This window comes from Sinohyriopsis cumingii, chromosome 6 (genome assembly GCF_028554795.1).
Source record: "Sinohyriopsis cumingii isolate HCF-2022 chromosome 6, ASM2855479v2, whole genome shotgun sequence".
Classification (NCBI taxonomy): domain Eukaryota; kingdom Metazoa; phylum Mollusca; class Bivalvia; order Unionida; family Unionidae; genus Sinohyriopsis; species Sinohyriopsis cumingii.
In genome coordinates this window covers 131467467-131481290 of record NC_142966.1, presented here as the reverse complement: position 1 = coordinate 131481290, position 13824 = coordinate 131467467, and the positions used below count along the sequence as shown (strand labels likewise).

At 35.1% G+C, this 13824-nt stretch overlaps 1 protein-coding gene across 1 annotated transcript; it reads left to right on the top strand.

Moving 5' to 3' along the window:
• Positions 1-305: 305 nt before the first annotated feature.
• LOC149797978 (uncharacterized) lies at positions 306-12427 on the top strand. The gene is made up of 7 exons (XM_089963060.1): positions 306-411; positions 550-869; positions 1809-5230; positions 5481-5679; positions 6350-6433; positions 9909-10007; positions 10679-12427. The coding sequence occupies exons 2-7, from the start codon at positions 576-578 to the stop codon at positions 10967-10969; spliced, it is 4389 nt and encodes a 1462-aa protein (XP_089819186.1). The 5' UTR covers positions 306-411; positions 550-575; the 3' UTR covers positions 10970-12427.
• The last annotated feature ends 1397 nt before the right edge of the window (positions 12428-13824 follow it).

Below are 13824 nucleotides of genomic sequence, written 5' to 3'. Positions count from 1 at the left end.
TCACCTATAATGTTTTACCAAATGTGGGCCAAAACATGTTTAGATGTGAAACGGGAGGGGTAAGTGCCTATGTTTATGTCTTGCATATAATAATACGAATAATGTCGATTAGAGACAATTATAATTTATGAATTCTAAATTGGTGAATTACCGTAATAAATGAACTATACGAATTTCCAGTGAAAGCCTTCAGATAACGCCAATATCCGTTTCAAATTTCTAAGTTGTATTTACCTAGAGATCGTCAACACTATTGTTTTGAAATTTTTTATTGTTGAAAGCGTCTAAAGTTTCTATCTTCAAGTTTGAAATGTAGTGTGTGAAAGACGCACGAGTCGAATATGGCTGCACAGAATATTGATCACGGAGACTTACTTTAAAATCAATAATGTAATATATGCATTGTGAGAGGTAAGTAAAAGACAAAATAAGGACAATGATTTGATTGACCTAAATTTTTCTTTCTATTACGCTGTTTATTTTTTCGGTATTCCATATCACGTATACGTATGTATACCGTTCCTCAGACTGATCACGTGTATGTTTTAGGCATCAGCCCTGGTAAGGCAACAGAGATGAGTCAGACGCCAGCACCTGGATTCATCGAACGCTTTGAAAACTGCGACCTCAAAGATTTCAAGAAGGAAGACCTAGATATGATTACAAGAGAAATGAATATTCTTTATTCCAAACTGAGAGAACTGGTAATATATGATGCGACATCACTTGAAATATTTCTGACCTATTTACGAGAGGGGAATTTGCAACTTGCTGAATTGTTCCGTAAGCGTGCCTTATTTGAATTATTGACTATTGCAGAGGATCGTAATTATATAATGCTGATGGAGGAACATGACCTTGAAGAAGGGGTAAGGTTTATTTATACAAAATCACATCTTTTCATAAGATACTATCGGACAACTCATTTTCAATACAGGTCTAATTTGATGGTCAGAGGTTATTATAACTTGTGAAAATTAATTTTCTAAGACCTCGATAAAATCGTACAAAAAGAAAAACCCATTATATGTTATAATTTTGTAGCTACCGGATATTATCACTCTCTCGTCAATGTTTGACCCAACTTTAATAGCTTCCTGTGGAAATGAAAGTTATAACAGATCTTCCATGGTGTGTAAATTGAATATTTATATGAATTTCAGACTTGCATTTACTTACTGACGCAGAAAAACATGAATGTTCAATGAGTAAACATTAAAGATGAAACAAAATATTTATATTTTTGTAAAGAGATGGAAAAGATCATATGATTGTGTGTCTACTAGAATGACCAGGAGTTTGCTTACATATAAACAACGAGAAAAAAGACAAAAACCCAAGAAGCAACGGAAATACAACCCACCTCACATCAAAAACAGCATAAATTAAGACCAAGTACAAATTATAAATTAGTACAATTGTGTGCAAGAATTCTAATGTGAAATCTTAATATGAATAAAATAGTTCTGCGATACCATTCAAAACTATAATCATAGTTTCGATGAACTGAGGCATTTATATATATATATATATATATATATATATATATATATATATATATATATATATATATATATATATATATATTGGGACGGAAAGTTGAAAACCCACAGGGTGTCCTCACTGCCTACACTTTAAATTGAGATTTAAACACTGTTACATATGCAATGTCACATGCGCTAATTATATTAATTATTTCGAGGCCGTTTGAAAGCAATCAATCACAACTACTTTACAATATAAAATATGTTACTAATATTCCAAAATATAATAAATAATTAAAGACAAAGTATTGATTCCTTTTACAGTGTGAGTATGTGGTTAAATATTCAGAGTATTATTTCGACCCAGAGGAGAAGGAGCAAGGACCAACTTTACTGGAAGAAAAGAGGAAGCAAAATCCAGAGAAAATCAATGTCGAAGAAAGGTCTAAACCTACCAAACGGCTCAAGGATAATACTGAAGTGGCGGGCGATTACTTTGATCCTGAATTTGAAAGGAGACGAAAAAATTATCAACGGAAAAGTCTGAGACCCATTATACGAAAGATCACACCCGAGGTATCTATCAGTGATCAACGCTCGGTAATTAAAGACCAACGTTTGTCGCCTGAAGGAGGCTATTCAACTAAAACGGACAGAAACGGAGACAAGTCTCCAGAATCGAGACACCAGAATATTGAAGTCAACGAAACTAGTGACCACAAGAATTCTCCTATGCTTAATTCAAATACCGATCCAAAACGTGTAGAACAAGAAGAGGTCAACACCTTAAAGCCAAGCAGTGCCAGTAAAATAAATGGGCCTGCGCAACTCTTGAAAGAAATCATAGACAATTTAGGATCTACCCGACGTCGTGGCATGATAGGTAGAAGCATTTCACCTGATAAAAGTGCCGACAACTTAAACTCCGTGAGTAATGTTATAAATGAAAAAAATAATTTGGTTATAGACAAGACAAAAGCGGAGCAAGTATTAAATGAAGAACGCAACAAAGGAACAAGCACATTGAAACAAAATACCGACATTTTAAGTGACAAAAATATTAATACACTTCAGGAGTCACAGTGTAAACTAGAACATGATGAATATATACATATGAAGGACGAAGAAAATGACGATAAGATGAAACAACCGAGTGATGTAATAGATCTTACAAATTTAATGGGCCCCGACATGAGTAGTAGAACAAGCTATTCAGAAAACGACGAATCGTCGAGCCCAGAACAAAAGGAGTTCGATGAAGTTTCCGCTGTGTCACCCATTAGCATATGGCAAGAAGTCGACATCACTGGTCGAGATTTATTAATGTCAGTCAACACGGACGATCAGAAGACGACAACGAATTCCAAAAGAGAAAGAGTGGACTATGAAACCTCCGATGGCAACAATGACAATATGGTAATACAAAAACGAGAAATTAATACAAAATTACCAAATAAGTCGATGGAAGCGTCCAAAAGCCCACCTACAACAAAACAGGACAAAGGAGATACAGTAACAGAGAAAGACACATATGAAACAAATAAATTGAATTTAACTGCAGAACTGGATGACACAACTAAGGAAATTACCAAAACACAAGAAAATATGGATCATTCTTCTACAATTTTGCAAGGGAACATTGACTTTGAAAATTTAACAAAGCAATCAATAAAACCAGTAGGAAACGCAGCATCCAGTGACAACATTTTCAGACTAGATCGTTCGACTATGAATTCAGAGCAAATTTCGGAAGCAAACATCGATAATACACATTTTATGAATACAGAACGTATCACGAGGGAAGTTACATTCAATGGACACACAAACAATCCAGACAGTGCAAATATACCTTCAGGCGGCTTGAATGCAGCTGGGCAAGAAAAGAGAACAGACTCATCTATGTCGATATGGCAAGACAACAAATCAAATGCAGATGAACCCCAGGTCAAACATATTAGTTCTAAAAATAAGTTTTCAAATGATGCAAGAGAGTTTGATTACAAAGACGAAAACAATATAAATGCTATGAACAATGGCAAAAGTATGACTCCAGATTCAATACAAAAGGGGACAGTAGAAAGTGAAGCCAAGGAAATTGATGCTACAGAATCAGCCAGTGGCTCTATGTTGGTAAGTAAGAACCAGAATCACGATGAAAAAGTAACGAGAGTTGTTAATGATCAAAAGTCAGGAAGATCATTGTGTGATACTAATCAGACTGATCAGACACATGTTTTAGGAATCAGATCAGACGTAGAGAAAGAAAAGTTAATCACTGTAAATCATAAAAATAATGGTCATAAAACACCCGTTACTCGCCGATTATCTATCGGAAGCTTAGGCACTTTAAGCCCTATTAGGGAGGGAGAGCAAATAACAGATGAAACGGATTTGAAAGTTACTACTGAATCTTCGAGTCAACCATATCTAGAGGAGACGACGAAGACAGGTGATCAGATGGAGAAAAGAGATGACGGGACGGAGGAGATGAAGGTGAGTCTAAATGTAGACCCTGTAGGTGGGAATTTGGATGGATCAAAGAGTCATTCTGGAACAAATATTGAAGAAAGTAAATATCAAGATAGCACAAATACATCGAAGGAAATCGATAGCAAAAATCGAATCGGTGACGTTGTAAATGCTACCGATACTTGGAAACAAATCGTCAATTCTGATAATCTGACATCAACAAGTGAAGGTGAGAAAGATAAAGTGATCACAGATTCAAACAGGACAAAACACTTAGTTGATGCTGAAACGTGCATTCAACAGGAGGGCACTCCAAGCAATGGTATTGCGTCAAACGGCTTAAGATCTATAAACATTGCGGTTAATACAGATTCACACGGAGTGTTGATGGATAATTCATTGGAGATGAAAGAGTCTTCATTATCATCCCAACTTTCTGAAGAAAGATGTGATTCAGATTCATTAGGACAGGAGAAGATAACAATGCCAATGAAGGAAGAAACACATCCAGATGTCGATAAACCTCAAGAAACTCAAGAGGAAAACATAAATAGCTCGCTACACGCTGTTGCCAGTAAAGACACAAACGGATTGCAGAGCAATAGTTTGGACATGACATCCGAAAATTCAGTGACATTAAAGTCAAAAAAAGACATAGATTCAGTTCAAAATGAGAATTCTAATGATCCTAAAGGACATGTCGGTGATGAAGGTAAGGTCACGCAAACGAAGCAGAGCGAAGATTACCTTAGTTCAAAAATGCAATTTGCATTTTCAAAAAGGGGTTCACGAGAGAGATCAGTTTCGTCTCAAAATGGTGATTTAGCACAAATTGGAAAAGACAGCACACGTACTGAAAATCCAAAAGTTCAAGAGGTAGATCCAGGACTGAAACAAACATCTAGAACAAATAAAGGTGATTCAGACCCTTTTCAGGAAGGTAAAGATCCAAGCTCAACGAAATACGTGGAGAATAGGATCGATACCGCTAAAAAGACAGATGATAAAATAAATGCTAAGATAGTGTTAAAACGAGTAAACGAGAAAATGATAAAACTGGACCAGCAAGAAGAGATGGACCGTGTTTCTGTGAAGAAGGAACGGGTTTCAAACGGCGTACGTGATGCAACCATAAACAATCCTAAAAAAAAGTCCAGCACTTCCCAAGTTCAACTTCATGGTGACAGGAAGGGTACGCTTATTCAGATATACAGTAATGGACGAGCTGGCGATGAACTCAAGAGACAAAATGTACATGACCCCCAGGAAGTGATTAGGTAAGTTTTTTTTCGATGCTCTATAAAGTTAATAATGTATACGAATGTAGTTCTTTTGTTAACGTTCAGAACTGACATTCCCTATTCATAACAATACGTTTTATTAATTTTGATTTTTTTGTTTACGTGTTGTATAACTGATAATTTAAATGTTTAAAGACCAATATTTATAAGCGGTGAATCAAAAAATCTCTTTCTCAGTTGATTCCTGTTAAAATCTGTCAAACGATCATCTACCGTTCTCATTTAGGCGCAGCGAGGAGGCAAGTCTACTGTTGAAGCAAGGAAACCCAAATATCGCAGATTTGTCTGATAACAACCGATCAACTAATTTGGCTGAAAGATTTTCAGAACTCTACGATAACGAGTATACAGATGCCTTTGAAGAGCTTCAAAAGATGAATTTTGATGAAAGGAAGATAGCTTATGTCCTTTTGTGCATTGTTAAGGTTGGATTTTTATTTAAAACATAAGAACAAAACTGTATTACTAAATACAGTATACATGTGTGTGTAAGATAAATTTGGTGAAGGAAATTTCATGTAAATAAATTTGTAAAGATAAGGAGATCTTATTAAACAGAGAAATGGGATAGCTAAGTAGGGCACGTGTTTTAAAACATACTTCACGCTTTTATAGCAGTATGTAGTTCTGTTACGTTGGCAAACATTGTCATTTATAGAACTGGAAAATCCAAAGATGATCGCAATGAGAAATCACATAGTGAGAGGTGGGTGTAATAACATTCAAATTTATATATGGAGGAAAGTATGTTTGTCTTAAGCTTTCTTTACCGATTTTAGATAGATATAATTAATAACTCAATAATAGGGGGAAATAAAAATTAGACAATATAAATCAAATGAATAAAAATAAGACATATGTAGATACAATTCAATGCACAGACATGGAGACAAATACACAGCAGATTTTAAAAATCAAGAATTGGTTTGGTAAACACTGAGAGAGAGAGAGAGAGAGAGAGAGACCCAACGGGTCAACTTCAGTTGTGCTGCTATATAAGTGAAAAAGGCCCTAGACTTAGGACTTGCAAATGCATATAAATAACTGAATATATGTCATTGTATATTCTTTCCTGACAATTGTTTTACATTCCAGCATGCCTATTACTTTTGTACAGAGAAGGCATCAGATGAGCGGAACCGTTTGATGTCGGTGATGAAAAATGTTCCTGCTGCAACGGTATCAATTTGAGTCTTTTTAGTAACGCGTTTCCAGTTGGAATAAAAAGTTAAGACGAGTTTTAATGCAAAGTATATGTTTAATACTTTTTGTATCCCCAATATTAAGCAATTGGTATATTATGAGACATCCTTCTGTCCGATATTAAGCAATAGGTATATTATATAGGTATATTATGATACCTTCTTCTGTCCGATATTAAGCAATAGTTATATTATGATACCTCCTTCTGTCCGATATTAAGCAATAGGTATATTATGATACTTCCTTCTGTCCGATATTAAGCAATATGTATATTATGATACCGTACTTCAGTCTGATATCACTGGTCAACAGTGAAATCATTACTGACTTGAAAAGGCCCTAATCTGTAGTATTTTGGTGTGCCGAACACGAATATAACCGTGAAAAATTTGTATTGGCTCTCGTTTTGAAGATATTCATATACCTCATTTTCTATGTTTCACTGTGTAAATTTCTCCAGTAGGACTGCAGCAACATCCGGAATAATGATGTAACATTGCATAATACCATCATGCTCACATCATCCACAGTTGATTGCATCATTTTCTGATGCAATGCAATACTAATGCCATGCGGCTGCTGAAGTAAGTTGACGTCAGCAGTGTACTATACATGTGTAGGCCTATTATACTAATGCCAGGCGGCTGCTGAAGCTGACGTAAGCAGTGTACTATATAAAGCCCAATCAGATAGGTTCAGCATTTAAAATATTTTAGACGTTGTGCGAGACAGTTCAAGCTACTGTTACATAAAACTTATTATTTTATCCATTTACGTACAATAAAGAACAGTAATGCCTCGAAAGTGTGTTAATACGGCGGACAATTTTTGCTATATTTGTGGGGAAGTGACATTTGCCAACCAGAAGAAAAGTATCAATTCTCAAGTGAAGAAGGCATATCATCTTTACTTCGGATGCAAGGTTGGTGACCAAGACAAGCCTTGGGCTCCGCATATATGCTGTGCTACATGTACAACACAGCTTTCACAGTGGTTGAATTGCAAAAGGTCATCAATGCCGTTTGCAGTCCCAATGGTGTGGAGAGAGCCAAGCAACCACCTAAATGACTGTTACTTCTGCTTGGTTCCTCCTCTTTCCGGCGGAATAACGAAGCGAAAGAAGTCGAGAATAGTCTACCCAAACATTCCGTCTGCATTGAGACCAGTTCCACATGGTGAGGGACTTCCTATTCCAGAACCTCCAGCAGAATATTCTCTTGATTCATCTGACGAAAACAAAGGTGAGTCGACCTGTTCTCCTCCTGGTCCATCAGCATGCAGTGATCCAGATTTTCACTGTGGTGCATCATCAACCCCACACAGAATAACACAGGAAGAACTAAATGACCTGATTCGTGATTTGGACTTATCAAAGAACAAGGCAGAATTGCTAGGATCAAGACTCCAACAATGGAATCTTCTAGAAGAAGATGTCACAATTACTGCATATCGAAAGCGCCACCAGCAATTGGAGCCTTTCTTCAGAAAGGAAAGTAATCTGATATTCTGTTCCGATATTGAGGGCCTCATGAATGCTTTAAAAATCACTCATGACCCACAAGAATGGAGACTATTTGTGGACTCTTCGAAACTGAGTCTCAAGGCTGTGCTTTTGCACAATGGAAACATTCTTCCATCTATTCCAGTAGCGTATGCTGTCCACATGAAAGAGACATACGATAACTTAAGGCAGCTACTGAATTCCATTGAGTATAACAAGTACAGCTGGCACCTCTGTGGTGATTTGAAGGTAGTTGCCCTTTTAATGGGACTGCGGCAAGGATATACAAAATACATGTGTTTCTTATGCGAGTGGGATAGCCGAGCAAGGGAAATGCACTACATGAGGAAGGAATGGACTCACAGGCAGAATGTAGCCATTGGAGAGAAGAATATCCAACACCCAGCTCTGGTTGAGGCTCAGAAAATCTTGCTACCACCCCTTCACATCAAACTAGGTTTGATGAAGAACTTCGTGAAAGCCATTGACCGGACTTTGCCAGCATTCCGATACCTGCATGAAAAATTCCCTCGACTCAGCGAAGCAAAGATTAAAGAGGGAGTTTTTGTGGGTCCTCAGATTCGAGAGCTTTTCAAAGATGACCGGTTCAACAACTTGCTGGAAGGTGACGCGAAACAAGCATGGAATGCTTTTCGCCTAGTTTCTACAAACTTCCTCGGAAATGTTAGGGCAGAAAACTATAAGGAACTAGTAGAAGACATGTTGATGAAGTATAAGAAACTTGGCTGCAATATGTCTCTAAAGATTCACTTCCTTCATTCCCATTTGGATTTCTTTCCTAGCAACTGTGGTATTGTTAGTGATGAACACGGCGAACGTTTTCATCAAGATATCGCAACAATGGAACAAAGATACCAGGGAAAATGGTCCACTACAATGCTGGCTGACTACTGCTGGACACTCCTCAGAGATGCTCCCGAACAGCTGTACAAGAGACAGGCGAAGAAATCTAAGATGTAGTCAATGACTTGATTTTTTATAGGTAGGCTATTACAGTTGACCTTTTACTATTGGAATGCATTTCGTTATGTAACATTAATTTCTTGCAGATTACAAAAAAACTAGAGCCAATTTTGCAATTTGACTGTCATATTCGTGTTCAGCACATAAAAATTGATAAGAATTGACTAATTTTATTTCAGTAACATGACTTTTGTAAAAATTTGTTGTCCAGTGTATTAAGCAAAAGGTATATTATGATACCTCCTTCTGTCCGATATTAAGCAATAGGTACATTATACCTCCTTCTGTCCGATACTAAGCAATAGGTATATTATGATACCTCCTTCTGTTTGATTTTAAGCAAAAGGTATATTATGATACCTCCTTCTGTCCGATATTAAGCAATAGGTATATTATACCTCCTTCTGACCGATACTAAGTAATATGTATATTATGATACCTTACTTCTTTCTGATATTAAGCAAAAGGTATATTATGATACCTCCTTCTGTCCGATATTAAGCAATAGGTATAGTATGATACCTCCTTCTGTCCGATATTATGTCCATTATGATACGCCATTGTAGACCACTGAGTTGAATCTTAGCAAACTAAGCAATTTATGTTCTTGTTACAGACAGATATAAAGTGTGGTTCCATCTCTTAATGTCCAAGGGAGGATATTAAAGACCACAAGAATTAAAATTTCGATTACAGGAATTTTGTTGTTTTCGCTCTTTGTTACTACTCCTCACAAGTCAAGCCACAGTAGGAAAACAATATAGGTCACTGTGGATGTGATGTGTCGGTCCTCTGTGTTCTACAGTTTGGAATATTAACAACAGCACGTACATTCCCAATAGCGAGAAAAGTTGTTGTCGTCTTATGTTCAGAAAGTTAATAAAACGGTACCTTATCATTATCATCATCATCATCATCAACAACAACAACAACAACAACACATAGCGTAATAACTTTATTTTGCAGAGCAATGGAAATCCATTGAAAACTGAGGCTTTACGAAAAGGAATAGTGGCCCAAAGTTTGAAAGATAATGCCCGAAGTTTATCTACAAGAATTTGGAAAGTAATTCTGTTTATTTTTTATTCTTATTTTTGGAGTTTCTTTTAGTATTGGATTGGTTTTAAAAACAAAACAAACAAAAAATAAAAATACCCAAACAAATACACTTGCATAGGTGTAATAACGGACAATCCAAAGGCGTCTTTAAGACTGATATGGGGTAACGTTACTACCATTCTTCATTAATTAGTCTATCCTATTTTAAGGGTGATTAAATTTAACGAGAAAATTTTTTTTTTCTCTAATAAATGCAAACGTTGCTTTATATGTAGAAACGTAGATGACTTAAGACATTTTTTTTCTATTTTAGTTGCTATTAATTGTTAATTTTATTCCGAAATACTCAGAAACTTGGAAAAAATAATAGTAAAGATGTTATCGGAAAAAATCTTAAACATTATACCTACAGAAAAGAGTACAATTATATATTCTTGGTGTCAGTCTCATATTTATGCTAATTTTATTTGCCTTTTGTAAATGTAAGAAATAGACAACTGACAAACAGATAAAATATAAAGGCTACACCTATCAGTGAATTTAGAAGCATTAATATGATGCGAATTTTATTATATACTGTTTTATATGTAATGTTACAATATGTCTATACATGTAGGAAAGAATCCATATATCTAATTGTTTCTTTTGTTTCCACTTCTTTATTTAATTTATTTCAGGAGTTTTTCGATAGCAGATACCAAAGTCTTATTCCTGAAGGAATTGATTCACGAAACCATCGCCTGCTTAAATACGTCCAACTCTGTGTAGAAATCGTGTGGTGGATGTGCGTGCAGGACCCTCCGATATATTTGTCCTGGATAGAGGAAACGGAAAGCAGAGAATTTGATAAGGACGAGTATCGCAGTTATACAAAGTCTGGGAAGACTGTTGACTTTTGTGTTTGGCCTCTTGTGCATCTTTGCAAAGGAGGCCCTATATTGGCGAAAGGAATAGCACAAGGAAAATAATTTGAATTCATTATGACATTGGGATCCAAAATATGTCACCAGCGTATAACTAATCAACCATTCAGTTTATTAAAATCCTTAATTTTTGTAGGGCTATACAAACAGAGGTCATTTACATTGTCCCTTTTTCACCCATAATGTTGACATTCAAAGACATTCTCAAGACCATATAAGTTTATATAGAAATATAGGGAGAGACGGATAATAATTGAGAGATAGGGATATGGTTCAGGTTTTCTGTTATCTAAGCGTGTCCTAGAAACAATGGATACTAGTAGTGATGTTTGTTTTCAGGACAATGAATAAATAAATAGTTCTATAATAATCAGTATTTATTTTACATTTATGATAAATATTGTATACCTTTATTCCCTTCATCATTATTTACGCTGATGATGCAGCTGAAACATTAACTCCGTCATGTACTGCTTTTTATATGACCTAGGTTAGATTTTCTTTATAAGGAAACCTCCTTAAATTATCACTAAGCAATTGTTAATTAGTAAATACCATCATATCCTTCTACATTCAGCTTTACTAATGGTGTGTGTAGTCATTGGTTCGTAGTGAGACAGTATTATTTATAACACAAAACCTACGAAGATGACTACAGCCATTTGTCACATTTCATTCATAAAAAAAGCGCCCAAACCGAAATAAATAAAAGCTTTGGAAAAAAAGTTGTTCAGTATATTTTCTTTATATATACTACAGTGATTGAAATCAAGCTAGTGCATTTGTGATAAATACGTTTTTACTGTTCAAACAATTATTAATTATGAATGCACTTTCCCTTTCATACTGGTAAATACGTACTTACATTGCACTGACTAGGCTAAACGCTGGAAAATCTTAACTGGTGCAGTCTTTCACTCGTCATTTATGGTGAAACATTGTAGAATAGTTAAGGATGATACCCTGTGTTCTTTCTTGTTTAAATGTGTGACCACTAAAGATACATGTATTAGTGTTCGAAAATTCCATTGCAACTTTTCCCTCACGGACCTAACATCACAGTGCTGTTGAAAAATAGAACAGATCATATTGACACTTCACTATTCGTCGAGATAAATTAATCCTGACACTTCACTATTCGTCGAGATTAATTAAATTAAATTAATCTTGACACTTCATTATTCGTCGAGATAAATTAATCTTGACACTTCAATATTCGTCTAGATAAATTACTCTTGACGCTTCACTATTTGTCGAGATAAATTAATCTACGTAATCATCTTTATAAAGTAAAGAAAGACTCCTAACACAAATATGCCAAAGACAGACGTATATATATATATATACTAATTTTACTTTTTACTTGACCTCAGACACAACAGAAACTGAATAACGTGTAAACAAGGTAAGGTCTTGAACTCAAATCCAAATAAACATTGCTTACTTCTTAGAATCATGATAAAATACAGGTAGGCATTAAATCCCCCTTGCGACAAAAATTAAACACGCTATATATATATATATATATATATATATATATATATATATATATATATATATATATATATATATATATATACATACATACTTACCATAGTAATGCCTTTATTCAGAGAAAAAGAAATTTCAACACGTTTTCATTCAGCTTTTTACTATTGTGCAAATTACAGCAACGTGAAGTGCAACTCAACCTTAAGGGCCTTTAAAGGTAAAGCAGATACTTGGCTTATTTTCTCTAAATTGTACTAAAAGTAATTTTTGATTAAATTATATTGAAAGTAATTTTCTATTAAAATATATTAAGATTAAATCCATTTATTTCGGTATTACAATTATATATTATTTAATAAAGATTGCGCCATTATGAGCAAAGGCAAAACTCTCTATGCATTTCCCTTGTATCATAAGTCAGCAAAAACTACCCTCGCTAATTTGTGTAAGTTACTGAATTGCAGATGCCTAAAATTCCTGATTAAGCTATAAGCTCCACACGCTGACGTGGTAGAATTGTCTGTCTAATGACGTACATAGACCCAGACGATAGTCTGTAGGGAACGATGGAGCCTCACTTTGAGATTCTGGCGGTCACAAGAACTAGACGTATGTCCATATTTGGACATGTCCTAAGAAACTGGTATAAAAAGGCGTCAATCCGCCCACACGCCAGTTCCTTCGTCAGAAACTCAACGAGGCTTGTGTCGCTACAGGTACGAACGATTATCGTCTATGTACAATTATTTATATAGTATAAGGCGTATTAGTGTTAAGATGTTAATCTAACGTCAGTACGTTGCAACATTTGATTATTTTAATATTTCTTTACTATTCTTTAATATAATTTATTGGAAAGTTTATTTGTTTGAAGAACTTATATTTACTTGTAATTATATTATTGATTATAGCAAGAAACGACTTTCGTTACCAACTTCATACTCAGTAATAGTTAATTTAGAAATAAATAACTCTTTAAATACTAGAGTTTAATATGCTGACATTTTAGATTAAAATTCAGTAAAATATATTTCTATTAAATGATTGCGGTATTAGTCTGAAATATCGAATTTTAGATATATTCGATATTTAATTATCTGTATTATATTCTAAAAGGTAGAAATTATACAAATGTATGATGTTGGTAAGTGAAGGAATATCGTAGTTTTATATGTATCTCTTATATCCGTAATTTAAGTTTATGTAGATATTGGAACGTAATTTTATATGTTGAGTATTTCAATAAAGAGTTCCTTCGTCAGAAACTCAAAGAGCCTTGTGTCGTTACAGCATCCCGAAGTACCTCCCGCAACGCTATTTTCCACAGATGTGGCCGTATTTACTCCGTTATGAGTGGCACCCTCTTTCGAGAGAGCCCGGAACTCTCTCTGTCTCTGTCTCTCTCTCTC